The sequence below is a fragment of the Eleutherodactylus coqui genome, chromosome 11 (genome assembly GCF_035609145.1).
Source record: "Eleutherodactylus coqui strain aEleCoq1 chromosome 11, aEleCoq1.hap1, whole genome shotgun sequence".
In the NCBI taxonomy this organism is placed as follows: Eukaryota; Metazoa; Chordata; class Amphibia; order Anura; family Eleutherodactylidae; genus Eleutherodactylus; species Eleutherodactylus coqui.
This window is the reverse complement of record NC_089847.1, coordinates 81911911-81930441: the sequence shown is the minus strand read 5'-3', so window position 1 is coordinate 81930441 and position 18531 is coordinate 81911911. Positions and strand designations below refer to the sequence as shown.

The 18531-nt window shown below is 46.7% G+C and overlaps 1 protein-coding gene across 1 annotated transcript in view; it reads right to left on the bottom strand.

Moving 5' to 3' along the window:
- FKBP2 (FKBP prolyl isomerase 2) overlaps positions 1-18531 on the bottom strand; it is a 35849-nt gene that overhangs the window by 8605 nt on the left and 8713 nt on the right. Inside the window, exon 3 of the mRNA XM_066582819.1 lies at positions 10123-10235. Within this exon, the coding sequence (XP_066438916.1) occupies positions 10123-10235 (113 nt within the window). The remainder of the gene's footprint in view (positions 1-10122; positions 10236-18531) is intronic.

Genomic DNA, 18531 nt, shown 5'->3' with positions numbered 1-18531 from the left:
GCTGAGGGTCAGGTAACACCGGCGGTCACATGATCGCCGGCCGGAATCTCTATGCATTACATAGCGCTAATTGAGCGCTATGTAATGTGTAAAGGAGAAGGCAGAAAGGGTTATAAATAGAGATGAGCGAACACCAAAATGTTCGGGTGCTCGTTATTCGGAACGAACTTCCCGCGATGCTCGAGGGTTCGTTTCGAACAACGAACCCCATTGAAGTCAATGGGCGACCAGAGCATTTTTGTATTTCGCCGATGCTCGCTAAGGTTTTCATGTGTGAAAATCTGGGCAATTCAACAAAGTGATGGGAATGACACAGAAACGGATAGGGCAGGCGAGGGGCTACATGTTGGGCTGCATCTCAAGTTCACAGGTCCCACTATTAAGCCACAATACCGGCAAGAGTGGGCCCCCCCCCCCTCCCAACAACTTTTACTTCTGAAAAGCCCTCATTAGCATGGCATACCTTTGCTAAGCACCACACTAGCTACAACAAAGCACAATCACTGCCTGGATGACACTCCGCTGCCACTTCTCCTGGGTTACATGCTGACCAACCGCCCCCCCTCCCCCCCACAGCACACACCAAACTGTCCCTGCGCAGCCTTCAGCTGCCCTCATGCCACACCAGCCTCATGTCTATTTAGAAGTGCGTCTGCCATGAGGAGGAACTGCAGGCACACACTGCAGAGGGTTGGCACGGCTAGGCAGCGACCCTCTTTAAAAGTGGCGGAGCGATAGCCCACAATGCTGTACAGAAGCAATGAGAAATAGAATCCTGTGCCACCGCCATCAGGAGCTGCACACGTAGGCATAGCAATGGGGAACCTATGTGCCACACACTATTCATTCTGTCAAGGTGTCTGCATGCCCCAGTTAGACCGGGCTTTTTAATTCATAGACACAGGCAGGTACAACTCCCTATTGTGAAGTCCCTGTGGACCGACAGCATGGGTGGGTGCCAGGAAGCCACCGGTGGTACATAGAAATATCCCATTGCATTGCCCAACACAGCTGAGGTAGTAATGTCGTGCATAATGCAGGTGGGCTTCGGCCCACACTGCATGCCCCAGTCTGACTGGGGTTCTTTAGAAGTGTACAGATGTAGTAAAAACTCCGTGTGCACCTACAGCATGGGTGGGTGCCAGGAAGCCACCGGCGGTACATAGAAATATCCCATTGCATTGCCCAACACAGCTGAGGTAGTAATGTCGTGCATAATGCAGGTGGGCTTCGGCCCACACTGCATGCCCCAGTCAGACTGGGGTTCTTTACAAGTGTACAGATGTATTAAAAACTCCGTGTGCACCTACAGCATGGGTGGCTCCCTGGAACCCACCAGCGGTACACAAAAATATCCCATTGCATTGCCCAACACAGCTGAGGTAGTAATGTCGTGTGTAATACAGGTGGGCTTCGGCCCACACTGCATGCCCCAGTCAGACTGGGGTTCTTTAGAAGTGGACACATGTAGGTTAAACTCCCTGTGGACCCACTGCCTGGGTGGGTGCCAGGAAGCCACCGGCGGTACATAGAAATATCCCATTGCATTGCCCAACACAGCTGAGGTAGTAATGTTGTGTGTAATACAGGTGGGCTTCGGCCCACACTGCATGCCCCAGTCAGACTGGGGTTCTTTACAAGTGTACAGATGTGTTAAAAACTCCGTGTGCACCTACAGCATGGGTGGCTCCCTGGAACCCACCAGCGGTACACAAAAATATCCCATTGCATTGCCCAACACAGCTGAGGTAACGTCAGCTGTAATGCAGGTGGGCTAAAAATTAATTTGATTACACTGTAGGCGAGGGCCCACAAAAATTGCTGTATCAACAGTACTAATGTACATCCCAAAAATTGGCCATGGCCAGCCAAGAGGGCAGGTGAAACCCATTAATCGCTTTGGTTAATGTGGCTTAAGTGGTAACTAGGCCTGGAGGCAGCCCAGTGTAACGAAAAATTGGTTCAAGTTAAAGTTCCAACGCTTTTAAGCGCATTGAAACTTATAAAAATTGTTCAGAAAAATTATTTGAGTGAGCCTTGTGGCCCTAAGAAAAATTGCCCGTTCAGCGTGATTACGTGAGGTTTCAGGAGGAGGAGCAGGAGGAGGAGGAGGAATATTATACACAGATTGATGAAGCAGAAATGTCCCCGTTTTGGATGGTGAGAGAGAACGTAGCTTCCATCCGCGGGTGCAGCCTACGTATTGCTTACGTATCGCTGCTGTCCGCTGGTGGAGAACAGAAGTCTGGGGAAATCCAGCCTTTGTTCATCTTGATGAGTGTTAGCCTGTCGGCACTGTCGGTTGACAAGCGGCTACGCTTATCTGTGATGATTCCCCCAGCCGCACTAAACACCCTCTCCGACAAGACGCTAGCCGCAGGACAAGCAAGCACCTCCAGGGCATACAGCGCTAGTTCAGGCCACGTGTCCAGCTTCGACACCCAGTAGTTGTAGGGGGCAGAGGCGTCACCAAGGATGGTCGTGCGATCCGCTACGTACTCCCTCACCATCCTTTTACAGTGCTCCCGCCGACTCAGCCGTGACTGGGGAGCGGTGACACAGTCTTGGTGGGGAGCCATAAAGCTGGCCAGGCCCTTAAAGACTGTTGCACTGCCTGGGATGTACATGCTGCTCGATCTACGCACATCCCCTGCTACCTTGCCCTCGGTACTGCGCCTTCTGCCACTAGCGCTGTCGGCTGGGAATTTTACCATCAGCTTGTCCGCAAGGGTCCTGTGGTATAGCAACACTCTCGAACCCCTTTCCTCTTCGGGAATCAGAGTGGGCAGGTTCTCCTTATACCGTGGATCGAGCAGTGTGTACACCCAGTAATCCGTCGTGGCCAGAATGCGTGCAACGCGAGGGTCACGAGAAAGGCATCCTAACATGAAGTCAGCCATGTGTGCCAGGGTACCTGTACGCAACACATGGCTGTCTTCACTAGGAAGATCACTTTCAGGATCCTCCTCCTCCTCCTCCTCCTCAGGCCATACACGCTGAAAGGATGACAGGCAATCAGCCGGTGTACCGTCAGCAGCGGCCCAAGCTGTCTCTTCCCCCTCCTCCTCATCCTCCTCATGCTCCTCCTCCTCCTCCTGTACGCGCTGAGAAATAGACAGGAGGGTGCCCTGACTATCCAGCGGCATACTGTCTTCCCCCGCCCCCGTTTCCGAGCGCAAAGCAGCTGCCTTTATGGTTTGCAGGGAATTTCTCAAGATGCATAGCAGAGGAATGGTGACGCTAATGATTGTAGCATCGCCGCTCACCACCTGGGTAGACTCCTCAAAATTACCAAGGACATGGCAGATGTCTGCCAACCAGGCCCACTCTTCTGAAAGGAATTGAGGAGGCTGACTCCCACTGCGCCGCCCATGTTGGAGTTGGTATTCGACTATAGCTCTACGTTGTTCATAGAGCCTGGCCAACATGTGGAGCGTAGAGTTCCACCGTGTGGGCACGTCGCACAGCAGTCGGTGCACTGGCAGCTTAAAGTGATGTTGCAGGGTGCGCAGGGTGGCAGCGTCCGTGTGGGACTTGCGAAAATGTGCGCAGAGCCGGCGCGCCTTTACGAGCAGGTCTGACAAGCGTGGGTAGCTTTTCAGAAAGCGCTGAACCACCAAATTAAAGACGTGGGCCAGGCATGGCACGTGCGTGAGGCTGCCGAGCTGCAGAGCCGCCACCAGGTTACGGCCGTTGTCACACACGACCATGCCCGGTTGGAGGCTCAGTGGCGCAAGCCAGCGGTCGGTCTGCTGTGTCAGACCCTGCAGCAGTTCGTGGGCCGTGTGCCTCTTATCGCCTAAGCTGAGTAGTTTCAGCACGGCCTGCTGACGCTTGCCCACCGCTGTGCTGCCACACCGCGCGACACCGACTGCTGGCGACATGCTGCTGCTAACACATCTTGATTGCGAGACAGAGGAGGAGGAGGGTGCTTTAGTGGAGGAAGCATACACCTCCGCAGATACCACCACCGAGCTGGGGCCCGCAATTCTGGGGGTGGGTAGGACGTGAGCGGTCCCAGGCTCTGACTCTGTCCCAGCCTCCACTAAATTCACCCAATGTGCCGTCAGGGAGATGTAGTGGCCCTGCCCGCCTGTGCTTGTCCACGTGTCCGTAGTTAAGTGGACCGTGGCAGTAACCGCGTTGGTGAGGGCGCGTACAATGTTGCGGGAGACGTGGTCGTGCAGGGCTGGGACGGCACATCGGGAAAAGTAGTGGCGACTGGGAACTGAGTAGCGCGGGGCCGCCGCCTCCATGATACTTTTGAAGGACTCCATTTCCACAACCCTATACGGCAGCATCTGAAGGCTGATGAATTTTGCTATGCGGACGGTTAACGTTTGAGCGTGCGGGTGCGTGGCGGCGTACTTGCGCTTGCGCTCCAACAGTTGCGCAAGCGACGGCTGGACGGTGCGCTGAACTACACTGCTGGATGGGGCCGAGGACAGCGGAGGTGAGGGTGTGGGTGCAGGCCAGGAGACGGTAGTGCCTGTGTCCTGAGAGGGGGGTTGCATCTCAGTGGCAGGTTGGGGCACAGGGGGAGAGGCAGGGGTGCAAACCGGAGGCGCTGAACGGCCTTCGTCCCACCTTGCGGGGTGCTTGGCCATCATATGTCTGCGCATGGTGGTGGTGGTGAGGCTGTTGGTGTTGGCTCCCCGGCTGAGCTTTGCGCGACAAAGGTTGCACACCACTGTTCGTCGGTCGTCAGGCGTCTCTGTGAAAAACTGCCAGACCTTAGAGCACCTCGGCCTCTGCAGGGTGGCATGGCGCGAGGGGGCGCTTTGGGAAACACTTGGTGGATTATTCGGTCTGGCCCTGCCTCTACCCCTGGCCACCGCACTGCCTCTTGCAACCTGCCCTGCTGATGCCCTTGACTCCCCCTCTGAAGACCTGTCCTCCTGAGTAAGCGTTGCACACCAGGTGGGGTCAGTCACCTCATCATCCTGCTGCTCTTCCTCCGAATCCTCTGTGCGCTGCTCCCTCGGACTTACTGCCCTTACTACTACCTCACTGCAAGACAACTGTGTCTGATCGTCATCGTCCTCCTCACCCACAGAAAGTTGTTGAGACAGTTGGCGGAAGTCCCCAGCCTCTTCCCCCGGACCCCGGGAACTTTCGAATGGTTGGGCATCAGTGACGATAAACTCCTCTGGTGGGAGAGGAACCGCTGCTGCCCAATCTAAGCAGGGGCCCGAGAACAGTTCCTGGGAGTGTTCCCGCTCCTGAGCAGGTGTTATTGTAGTGGAGTGAGGAGGCTCGGAGGAAGGAGGAGCAGCAGACAGAGGATTCGGATTGGCAGCAGTGGACGGCGCAGAACTGCGGGTAGACGATAGGTTGCTCGAAGCACTTTCTGCCATCCAGGACAGGACCTGCTCACACTGCTCATTTTCTAATAACCGTCTCCCGCGTGGACCCATTAATTGGGCGATGAATGTGGGGACACCAGAAACGTGCCTCTCTCCTAATCGCGCAGCAGTCGGCTGCGACACACCTGGATCAGGAGCTTGGCCTGTGCCCACACCCTGACTTGGCCCTCCGCGTCCTCGGCCGCGTCCACGTCCTCTAGGCCTACCCCTACCCCTCAGCATGCTGTATTACCAGTGATTTGATTTCACAGGCAGGAAATAAATTGGCGCAAGACTGCAGGCCAAATATAATTTTTTCCCTTTTTTGAAAACGAAAGGCCCCACTGCCTCTAGTGAATGAATAATCTAAGTTTAATAACTGTGCTGTTTTCCTGCTAATGTGTCACAGAACGTGAGGGTAGCAGAGTTATTAACTGTGGCAGAGCAGGTATTTTTTTTCCCAATTAAGGAAAGCAAATGGCGAAGCCAGGAGTAAAACGTAGCTGGGTGCGTCTGATTTTTACAGGTTGCAGACGCAGCCGACACGTGTCCACCGGCGTTAGGACGGACAGAGGCAGGACAAATAGAATTATTTTCCGTTTTTTTGCACCAAAAGGCAGCACTGCGTATATTCTATGAACATGAGAAGTTTAATAACTGTGCTGTTTTCCTGCTAATGTGTCACAGAACGTGAGGGTAGCAGAGTTATTAACTGTGGCAGAGCAGGTATTTTTTTTCCCAATTAAGGAAAGCAAATGGCGAAGCCAGGAGTAAAACGTAGCTGGGTGCGTATGATTTTTACAGGTTGCAGACGCAGCCGACACGTGTCCACCGCCCTTAGGACGGACAGAGGCAGGACAAATAGAATTATTTTCACTTGTTTTACAAGCAAAAGGCAGCACTGCGTATATTCAATGAATAATAACTGTGTTGTGGCCCTGCCTATACAATTCTTTCCCTGCAGTATCAATGGAGGGTGGAATGCTCTGCAGAGGCGATTTTGAGAAGCAAAAAAAAATGCAGCACAGCTAACAGCAGCCTGGACAGTACTGCACACGGATAAATATGGCCCTAGAAAGGACCGTTGAGGTTCTTGAAGGCTACACTCACTCCTAACACTCTCCCTGCCTATGCAGCACTTCTGTCCCTAATGCCAGGTGCAACGCTCTGCAGAGCCGATTTTGAGGAAAAAAAAAATGGCACTGCTAACAGCAGCCAACACACAGCTATCAGTGGCCCTAATAAGGACCTTTGGGGGGTCTTGAAGCCTACACTAACTACCAATTCTTTCCCTACAGCAGCTCCGGTACAAACAGCACTGTCCCTCAGCTAACTCACCAGGCATCTGAGCCGAACCGCGGGAGGGGCCGACTTTTATGTTCGGGTGACACCTGATCTTCCCAGCCACTCACAGCAGGGGGGTGGTATAGGGCTTGAACGTCACAGGGGGAAGTTGTAATGCCTTCCCTGTCTTTCAATTGGCCAAAAAAAGCGCGCTAACGTCTCAGGGAAGGAAGTGAAAGTAACCAGAACACCGCATGGTGTTCGTTACGAATAACAAACATCCCGAACACCCTAATATTCGCACGAATATCAAGCTCGGAAGAACACGTTCGCTCATCTCTAGTTATAAACCCTTTCTGCCTTCTCCTCGGGGGTCCTTGATGAGGACCAGTGCACAAGTGTATCTGCACCCGATGTGTCTGCCGATCGGGTGCAGATGCACTCCTGCACTACAGTGTCGGGCCTGCCCCGACATTGGAGCTGTGGAGGAAAATGATGATGTCGGGGCAGGCCCAACATTGGATTGGAAAGGGTTAAATCTTAAAAATACACAAAGGAGTTTTTAAACTTTTGACACCCTTTATTGTTTAAGCTAATAAAAAGAAAAAGAAGACAAAAAAAAACAAAACACAACTGCTTCATTTCTACATTTCCTTTTTTGGCCTCTATCGGGACATGAACTTGTGTAATGCAATTGCCGTAGTATTGCATTATGCTGTATTCTGGCAGTCTATCAAGACACGCCACGGACACTCATTCATGACGGTCCTGGGTGTCTTCAGAGGCCCCTGCGCTGCCATGACGACCAACCAGCACCTCACAATCTCATCACAAGGGGGTCGCTCAGGACCCCGCGAATGCCGATTGGTTAATTTAAAGGGTTACCAGCTACGCTCAGCGCGAGTGCTGACAGCAACTATTGGAAGCCAGAAGTCAGGGGCCATGTTGGCCGCGCTGCTTTGGAGAAGGATATGTGAGCGCCATTTAAGGAGTCCTGTTAGGAGTCTGCTCCGACTATTCAGTATCAAGTTATCAATAGCTGAGATAGCGAGGGAAAAAAATTATGGATTCAAAGAAATAGACAAAGTAAAGTATTTCTACTCGGACTGTACTTTTCTGTCTTCAGTAGGAATGGTACATGAGCAGCCATCTCCCCTCAGACCCTTGTGGAAGGAAGGGAGGGGGCCGATTACAGAACAAGCATGTGCAAAGTGACAATTAGATGTGGCCCATTACCAGCTGGCTGAACACGACACATGTACAGAGGCTCCGTACCGGCTTAAATGATTAATTGTGCTACTGGGCTGCGGTCACCACACTAGAACAGCAAGGTACGCTGCCAGCCGTCAGCAAACTGCCAGCACTACAACAGCTGCCAGGAGGAAGCGGAGCCGAATACGGCCATTATGGAAATAGAGCAACATGGCAAATTAGACCGATCATATAAATATACATTTCCAGATATTTCATCTGCCATCAAAAATAGCCGGTCCGTTAATACAGACGAGCAGATGTCATATACTAGGGCCAGGCTTCTATGGGGTTCCCATATGTATTTTTTGCCAGCTAGAACAGCGCGCCAAATTGCTATTTCTACTGCTAAAAGTATGGAAAAACATAAATGTGAGTAGATCCAATTTATGTTAATTATTGAACTTAAACACTAGAATAGCACAAAATGCTGTGTAGTCGTAGCCAGAATATTTAGTTTTAAATCTACGCCTGTATGGGGGATTTGGAGCTCTGACCGCTAGAAATATATATATTATGAGAAGGTATTCCGTGCAGAACTTTAGACCTGAAGATGACGGGATGATAAAAGAGCAGCTACTTTACCACTCGTCCGGTCTAGAAGACCAATTTTCTAAAAAGCTATTAGGGAATTCTGTGTTCGAGGTTCCGCCATCTTGGCTTTTCATGCCTGAGGCTCTGTTCCAACTACCTGTCAGAAAGTCTTGAGCAATTAGCGCAGCACCGATTCCGTAACTCACATTTAAGTGAATGAGAGCTGCAGAATCAGCGCTGCACCAATCACTTGGCTCTTTCTGTAGGCCTCTAGGTGAATGTAGAGCAGTGGTTTCCCATCTTGGCTATGAAAAGGCAAGATGGGAATACCTCTTTAATTAAAGGGGTCCCTGCTAAATATGTATTACCCAGAGTGGAGAGTGAATAGGAAGAATATCGCTTGCTCCTCAGGGCCTGACACTTCCTCGCACTACATGGACAGCCCCTTCATCCCAACCAGAACGCTGTACAGACATTTGGAAAAAGCTTTCTTGATCACATAAGATAAACTGATCCGATCTCCTCTTAGAAGCCATAGTACAATGCCTTCATCAGGATCCGTATACTCAAGATAGGGTTGGAAAATGCAAAAGTCAAAATGTACCAATATTTTTATTTTTTAGAATTCTAATGCATTCACGATTCCCCACAACCAAGACTGCACAATGCTTACAGACCCCGGCCGCAGTTGGCTGCAGAACTTTTTTTTGGGCTAAGCAAAGTAATACATATGAAACCGAAAGAGGTTTCTGTAGAATAACTAAACTTCACTAACCGGCAAACAGGGAATTTCTGTCTTTTCATTTTGTTAGTTTTTGTTGCATTCTGTTATGCTAAACACTTTTTTTTAATTTAACCACCGAATTGCCCAAAATTTTGCTTTCAAGTTAAGCATTCTGGAGTAGTTTTTTTGGAAAGGAGGAGGGAAAACAAATTGCTCTCCACTTTGTATCCAATTCAATGCAGGCCAGACTATCAGACTGAGATCAAGGGATGCACAAAAGATTAGAGGGCAATTTACATGGGACGATTTTCGCTCAAAATCATTTACTATTCGTTCACTTTTCGTTACTGCTGACTTTTCGTCAGCATAAAAAAAATAATAAATGGATCGTGGGCTTATCGCTGCGGGTAAATGCATAGAATGTAAGGCACTGAGTGAGAAACCTGCGATCCAGTGAAGTCTGTCAGTCTGAAAGCTCTGCGCGGGCGCCAACAACCTTAGCAGCGGGGTCAGCGCCTGCGCATTTGTTTAGACGACTCTCATCCTATCTAAATGGGAAACGAGTCCCAATGAATGTCGTGCACTACCTATAGAGTTCTGATAGACACAAGCTGAGGCTATGTTCACATTTGTATCATGGCTTCAGTTTACAGTAGAAACAGCAACATAGTGGTAGATCATATGAGGATTTGGCACAGACGCCGGATGAGCCGCACTGTCTGAAGGCATTACTGCAGAAATATATACATTAGATTATGTGCTCTCTGGTGTCATGGGTTACACTTTAACAATCGCTTTCCAATACATCCTAACAAATCTCATTGGCTTCTGATGTGTCCATCAGATTTCCTTTTACTTACTGGTCAGGCTATGGCATTGCTGCCCATCCGAGGCTACACATGTCCGGTCTCATTGTCATTAGAGTCTTCTATACAATTAATTACTGCTAAAAAAAATATTTTTTACTTGGCAGAGCGGACATACCCCAGTAAGCCTTGGTCCCAGCCCTTGATGACCTGTCCAGCGCCCAGTGTGAAGGTGAATGGTTGATTTCTTGGTATGCTGCTATCAAACTCTGTGCCGTCCTCCAACATCCCCTGCAAGCAATAAAAGGTTTACAGAAATGAACATAACAGTATTTTTGTGGATTTATAGTACTGCAGACAGCCTAATAAACACGATCTGTCCAATTAGACAAGATTTAGTAGATTGCTGATACAAGACAATGCCCGGGAGCCCTATCCAGTCCGCTCGCCCCAATTATCACTACACAGAAGGCCTGTTTACTCTCAGACTTTCACATATTTTCTGCACACAGACTGCAAAAAAGAAGCAGCTTTGCATCCAGCATTTAAAAAAATAATTCTAGAAGTAATCACTGTGCTGACATTTTGCTACCAGCGGTTAGTGGGGTTGTCTAACAAAAAGGGCTCATCTCTTTATCTATAAGGAAGATGATATGTATATGATCAGTGGGCTCCAACCTCTTTGACACCCACTGTGAGGGTATATATATATATTGCTATATGTGTTTTTTATGCTTTTATACCTATATGCAAGTTTTATTCAATTCCAAATGAAAAAAACTTAATACGTCGCCTTAAATCAGATATCCCAAGGTTTTGCAAGGCTTTGCAAGAAGATGTTCTAGAAATTCAGAGAAGATACGGAACCAGACACAAGGCCGCATGTACTTGGCCGATTTCCCAGAAGCGCTGGAACAAGATATCAAGATGTTCAAATGTACATGACTGTTATATGATTTTCACTGTCTCAGTCCGCAAATCCGGACTGCCCATATATGGTTATAAGCCCATCACCCCTTAGTGGTGAGAGGGCAGAGGGTATAAGATCTCATGTAATCTGTAATAAAGTGCGCAGTTTTTTCTCCCGTGTGAGGAATGATACCAGATCCCTGTGTGGTGTCTCTTCTTACCGCCGGCAACGGGGCAAGTGGGGTGGGGCCGATTGGTGCTGCACTTAGAATTTTAACCCTCATAAATGGCGCCCAACGTGGGGCGGTAAAATCGGAGCTTACAGCGCAATTCACCCGGATCCACGCTACTGAGAAACCGTCCTACTGCAAACCGAGCCTGATCAACTCACTTAGAACTCCAGGTAAGACAAACATATATTTATGTTGTGTTTTACGCTGAGAGTCTTGCAGCAGGACTGACTATCTGTGGTTTGTGACCGGACGGGTTGGGTTAAGAGTTCTACACGGTAACTCGTGTGGGCTCCGGGTTTGCCGTCATGGACCACTGACCGTGATATGCGCACCAATGGCTCACCCAGAAACTAGTCTGTAGTTTATTTGTACTTTGAAGTCCCTAGCGTTTTAGCGATAGTGGAGATTGTTTGTTGTATCTGCAGAATTTTTTTTCTCTTACTTTTCATTTAATCTCACAAGAGAAGGGACCCTCGGGTTTAGTTTAGTTAGTTAATGGTTTAGCAGAGAGGGATGCATTTTGTGAGATGTCTCATAGAAAGAAGGGACTCTCGGTCGGTTTGCCTTATATATGGGGCTAGCGATTTGATTTCAGAGAGATGCATTTTTATGGGGCTGGTTCCATAAGAAGAAGAGACCTTCGGTTGCCTTGCCAGTATATAAGGGCCTGACAATTTGGAATTAAGAAGGATACATTCTGTGGAGCGTGTTATTATCATTGTTGTTTTTGTTCTAATATGCGTAAGATCTTATTAAAGAAGACAGAGCCCCTCAAGGGCTGCCGCCGTGTGGATGAATCTGTAGAATGTAAGAAAACTCTAATGAAAATGTGTGACACCGACCGCATGGCAGATTACAAAATGGTGTCTGGGGGGAGGTCTTTAGGACCCAGAGGTGCCTTGGAAGACCAAGGTTTGCTAGAGAGAGAGAGACAGTCAGAGAAAGTTACGTATATACACATTATTTGTTTAAGAAAGTATCCGTAAGTGAAATGTTGAAAAGTACAGTAAGTGATCAAGAGGGCGTCAGGAGAGTGTCTATTGAAGGTTATATTGGCAGTTAGGTAGGGGAGAGAAGTACAATGCACGTGATTTGTTGGTAAAGAGAGATGGAAATGTGTATAATACAAGATAGATAATAGATAATATGTATAATCCATACTAGGTGGATATATGTGTGTATATATATATACTGTATGTGCAAATAGTTAACAGCTTGCTCTTAGGGGAGAAGAGGTTGTTGACAAGTAGCTGCAAAGTCTGTGTAGCCTTCCAAGGTCAGAAAGATAACAGCGAGAGAGAAAATACAATAACATCCTTGGTTAATATCTTGGCTTGCTTGCAATGAATTGAAATGAATTTAATTAGTTATACTGTCTTAGTAGGCAGGGAAATATAGTAATTTCTAATGTATATTCTTACTTATACAGGGGTTGAAAATGAACTTTGCAAGGTCCCAGCATATGTGTTAATTATGATTTCAAAATGTTTTTTCAACAGTTTAAGCTAAAACTTATTTCAGTTTGTGTTTCATAGTCGCGGAGAGATAAGAGGTTTGTTTTAAAAAAGGGTGGGGGCTTTCAGAACTCACTCCAAATTCAGGGTCACAGATTCTAAAACACTTCAGCGTTTAATACAGCATATAATAGCTTCAGTAGATAAGAAATATAGAATGTATCAGCAAACTTTTTCACATAATTTGTCAAAGATAGCGCTCATTCACAATCTCATCTCAATAGAATTATGTACTTTATAAAAATAATAGCACTCACCTCGGTGTTTTTTCAGCTGATGTATGTATGTTTGTCAAACTTTTTTTGTCCGTGCATCTGCATGTACTGGTACACCTCAATGGGGGGGCGACGGAGCAGACTTGAGAGAATGGATGGATGAGAGTTAGTGACCCGTGTTCAAGCTGTGGTGGAATGTGTGATGTGGAAATTGACTGGGGGTAAAAGTCCTACCCCATGCATGGGACTTTGCTTGGTTGAGATGTGGACGTGTGGACGGTTAAGCTGAAATTAAGTTGAGAAGACGGACGCAATGTGCCAATATCGAAGGGGTGGAGCTAGATGATGTAATAGTACGTAATAATGTTTCATCCCTCCTGCACAAGGGAGGGGGGAGAATTTTGAGCAGCTAGTTTTTTTTTTCCTGTTTTGTTTTTTTTCTCCTGTCTGAAATTTGATAAGAAATTGCAGGCAGGAACAGACTAATAATGAATTCACTTAAAGGGATATCACATTTCAAATATGAGTAGATGTTTGTAGATTATTCTTCCCCGGTGTAACTCATGTTTCTGTTATAGGTGCTAACATCTTACAGGCCTTATCTGCATCCATCAAATCTTTTTACAATGTTATACTACCTTGAAACCGGGTGCTCTTGTTCCACTTGCGTACCCTGTTTCAAAGGGGGGGGGAGGAGAAGGCATAGGTGATCTAGGTATTGCAAGTCAGCCATTTTTAAATTTTTTGCAAGCCATTTTTTAAATTTTTTAAATTTTTTGCAACAAGATTCTGATCTTTTTCAAATAGAATATCAGCCTGATTGTCTAGCAGTGATGCAACAAGAAAATTTAAGTTTTAAAAAGTTACTGAAAGCCCTTGTTAATAATGCATATTTTGAGTTGTTTTTTATAGATGGTACCAGGGTGATTGACGACTCCACACTGGATATACGGTGGTTACACAACAAGATGTCCTAAAAAGCAGAATGTCTCCGCATGTCGCAGTACAAGAAGCGGAATTAAAAGCACTCACGGAGGCGTGTAGAGTGGCCACAGGTAAGACGGCAAACATTTACACTGACTCCCGGTATGCATTTGGCATAGCTCATGATTAAGGCCCAACATGGAAGGCCAGACAGTTTTTTACCACAGCAGGACAGCCAATTAAGAATGATGCAATGGTGCAGAGTCTCATGGAGGCCCTACTTCTACCTGACAAAGTGGAAAGCTCACACCAATTCCTACACCGGAGAAGCAAGAGGCAACGCCATCACAGACCACACAGCAAAAGCAGCGGCCCTCAAGCCGTGGAAGAAAGAAGAAAAGAAGAATTTGATAATTTTGGACTTTGACTACACTTGGACTTTGATAACAACTTGACCTTTGATAAAAACTTGAACTTTGATTTGAACTTGGCCTTTGATATGCTAAAGACTTTACAGTTAAGAAAAAGACAAATGGACTAAAAAGGGACGGCGTATGGTGAACAGTCAACAGAACTTGCTTACCATAGTCCCTGTGCCCCATGATGGCCCAGCTGACGCACGGAAAGACACACCTCTTAAAGCAGTAATGATGTCGACGCTTGAACGAGGACGGGTGGCTCCTTGGTTTTCTGTAGCTGCTGCATCATTTGTCCAGTTTTGCATGATCTTTGCCGTAAAGCAACAGGGCAGAAGTAAAATTTGCCACATCACGCTTGCCTAGACCACTCTACCCATTTCAGGGATTGCAAATTGGCTACAATCAGCTCCTACTTGTTGGGAAGCATGAAAATGTGCTTGTTGTTGTTAATGTTTTTCAGGTTGGAGACCTACTCTGTTACCAAAGTAAATAAGTAGGTAATCGCACAGAAGCTCATGAATGAGGTAATCCGCAGATATGGGGCACCGGAAGTGATTGAGTCAAACAAAGGTACACACTTCACAGGTGAAATAATGCAACACATTATGTCTGTTTTGGGTATATTCCAGGCTTTTCACACACCCTACTATCCACGGAGTAGTGGGAAAGTAGATACAAAAGGCAATGAAGGAAATGGGTAGATTTTGAATTGAGTGTCTTTCTATTAGTTTTTCTTTTTTCCAGGAGGATACATGCCACAGTAGCAGAGTTTGGGGAATGATTTTCTTGTTAATTTTGTCATGGGTCTCTCCAAGGAATTGTCAATAATGCATTCTGTAGTCTCTGCTTTTATCCCAGGTCCTACAGATGAGTGTCACAATCTGAAACCAGGTGACAGGGTCTATGTAAAAAAGTTGAGCGAGAAACCCGGTTTGAATGTCCTTACCAGATGTCGTTCACCATCCCAACTGCAGTCAAGCTCGAAGGAAAGCCCACTTGGATCCACACTTCGCACTGAAAAAACTAATGATCCTGTATATCCTTTACATGCTATAATGTGGTACAATTCCTCTAACACACACCTTTGACTACTGTACACTAGCCCCCTGTTTCAGAACAAATTAATACAATGAAATGTGCAATATGAAGAGTACACTGAGGGTGAGAATCCAACACCGCATCGTGCTAGGAGAGACATTGACACTCCAGGTGGTAACTTTGATCCACATGTACACATAGATACAATAGGAGTGCCAAGGGGGGTGCGAGATTAATTTAATTCTAGAGATCAGGTTAAAGCAAGTTTTGAGTCCTTATTTGCTATTGTCACTGTTAATAATGTAGATTAGATGAATTATATCTATTACAATCAGCAGAGGTTTGTAAACTACACTAGAGATGCTTTTGCAAGGGTTAGCTGACCAGTTAGGGCCCACTGCATCCATGGCGTTCCAAAATAGAGTAGCCCTGGATATGATTTTAACAGAAAGAGGTGGGGTATGTAATTTCCTGTTTGTGTATTATCCCTTTAATGTGACCAAAATTTCCCTTGTTTGAAAAAGATGAAGAGCCAGTTCCGATAATGCCAACCAGATACGTTACCAGAAGAATGGAGAGATGGACTAGTACTGTGTCTGCCTCAGTCTCATAAGATGGACTGTCAGTGGACTTCCCATTTGCCTAGGGAAAGTGCAGAAGACCTTAGGTTCCGGCGAGGGCACACCCTGTGGGGTGTTAACTTGTACAGATAGAGGGTATGGAGGCCCGGAAATAAGCCCAGGGAATCCATGGCCTCCTTCTGAGGTTAGGTAGGGATCCCTCCCTTTTAGGAGTAGGGACTTACGGGCAGTGGAGAAACCCTGACGCAAGGGAGAGACGACCGAGGAAAAGTGCAAGGTCTGATGCTTGATCTCCATATTAAGTTTTTTAGGGGGGTTTGTGAGGGTATATATATATATTGCCATATGTGTTTTTTATGCTTTTATACCTATATGCAAGTTTTATTCAATTCCAAATGAAAAAAACTTAATACGTCGCCTTAAATCAGATATCCCAAGGTTTTGCAAGGCTTTGCAAGAAGATGTTCTAGAAATTCAGAGAAGATACGGAACCAGACACAAGGCCGCATGTACTTGGCCGATTTCCCAGAAGCGCTGGAACAAGATATCAAGATGTTCAAATGTACATGACTGTTATATGATTTTCACTGTCTCAGTCCGCAAATCCGGACTGCCCATATATGGTTATAAGCCCATCACCCCTTAGTGGTGAGAGGGCAGAGGGTATAAGATCTCATGTAATCTGTAATAAAGTGCGCAGTTTTTTCTCCCGTGTGAGGAATGATACCAGATCCCTGTGTGGTGTCTCTTCTTACCGCCGGCAACGGGGCAAGTGGGGTGGGGCCGATTGGTGCTGCACTTAGAATTTTAACCCTCATACCACCAATGATGAAAATGGCAATCCCAAGTGTCCCCAAATGACTAGAGCAGTAATCACTCATGCACCACCACTCCATTCATTCATTTGGCGTGTACTCAGCCACTTCTGGCAGTGCTACTGAAATGAATGGAGTGGTAGTACACTACATGGTACATCCATTATGATCCCCAACATTACACATACAGCTCCACTACATCCATCCTGACCCCACATATTACACACACAGCTGTAGTACATCCATCTTGATTCCCACACATTACACACACAGCTCTGCTACATTGTACATCTATTTACATCCATCCTGACCACACACACATCTCACACAGAGCTCTGCTATTCCACACATCACCAGACTCCTGGATACAGTGCTCACCCCTGGTCATGTGATCCCTGACTCCACCAATACAGGTGATCACATAATGGTGACATCACAGGTTCTGGTAGTAGCTGCTGCCGGTTTATCCCAGTATACAGTACTTTCTACCAAACTACACAATGGCCCCTTCCAAAGCAGTGGCATCACTACAGGTCCTGCAGCCCACCAGATCTCTGTGGGGCTGGTAGGTAGGAGTCTTCTGTCAAGACCACCGAGTTGTGTCTGAGATAACAGATTAGTTGTATTCTCATTTTGTTATTTTTGTCCTCCCCTATGTTGTTCTTCTGTCGGTCAGACTCTGTGCTTTATATATGTTGTAGGACCTTCAATGACGTCACCAGGGGGTAGAGCAATGATGTCACCAGGGTCAGAGCACGAGAAGCACTAACATACTGACAAGTGTGCGTTAGTAGTTTGATTCAGTTAAGGCTTAGACCAATCACCTTCTCAGTAGTGCATGTGAGATCACATATCAGGTCAGTCAGCCATCAGAAAGTAAAGGAGACTGTTAACCCATTAAGGACCAAGCGCTGTAAATTTACGGTGCTCGGTCCTGAGCTTCAATCCCGTCCGATAGCAAAAAAACGGCGCAGCTGAGAACCCGGAAGAGAAGGGAGAACCGGTTTTTAACCCATTCTGTCTTCTTTCCTCGGTACATAGCGTTCGATGTGCGTTATGTACTAAAAAGTTAAAAAAGTGTTTCTTCCACTACACGAGCCACCAGTCACGTGACTGCCAGGATCCCCTGGCACAGCAGAGCTGCAGTGTCCTAGCAGTCCCTGATCAGCTCTGCCAGTGACTATTGTCACTACAGGGGAATATTTTTCCCTGTAACTAGGGCTCCTATAGATGCCCCAGCTACAGTGGAAAAGTGTCATGGGGTCGTGGTCATAGATAGTAAAAAAAAAAAAGTTACACAAGAGAAATAAAAAAACGGTTAACCAAAGCCGACGCCAACCAAAACAGTCGCTGTATGCGCCGTGTAATCCGAAACCATAGATATAATATCTCAAAACGGCCAAAACAAAATGAGTAACCCATTCCCATACTTTATTTTAGCATAAATTTACTAATTAAAATTAGAAAAAAATATATATATTTTTTATTTTTTAGCCTTTTACCCCCAATAAAGCTAGAAGACAGGGGAAAAAAAGAAAAAAAGTCAGTGAAAAAGATATTATTGAATAGCCTTATATGTCATGGAAAAAAAGAAACAGAGCAAAAATAATTTTGGTAGCTGAAGGAAAAAAGAAATAGGATAGCCAAACCACCACATGGGTAAAATCCCTAAAAATTGTCTGTCTGGTCCTTTAGGTACAAAACAGCCTGGACCTCAAAGGGTTATAAAGGAGCCATTTTAGGTTAGAAAAGAGAGCCTGCGCGTTTTCTCTAAAGCAGAGCATTTCTTCCATAGGCAAGGTCAAGTATTGGAGCTCAGCCACGCAAGAGCCACCGCCAATGGGAAAGAGTGGTACAAATAGGGGGGGTGGATGGAGTGGAAGGGTGGCAACAGACTCTATTATGCAGTTTCATACAATTGCTTTACATTTTGTGTGTG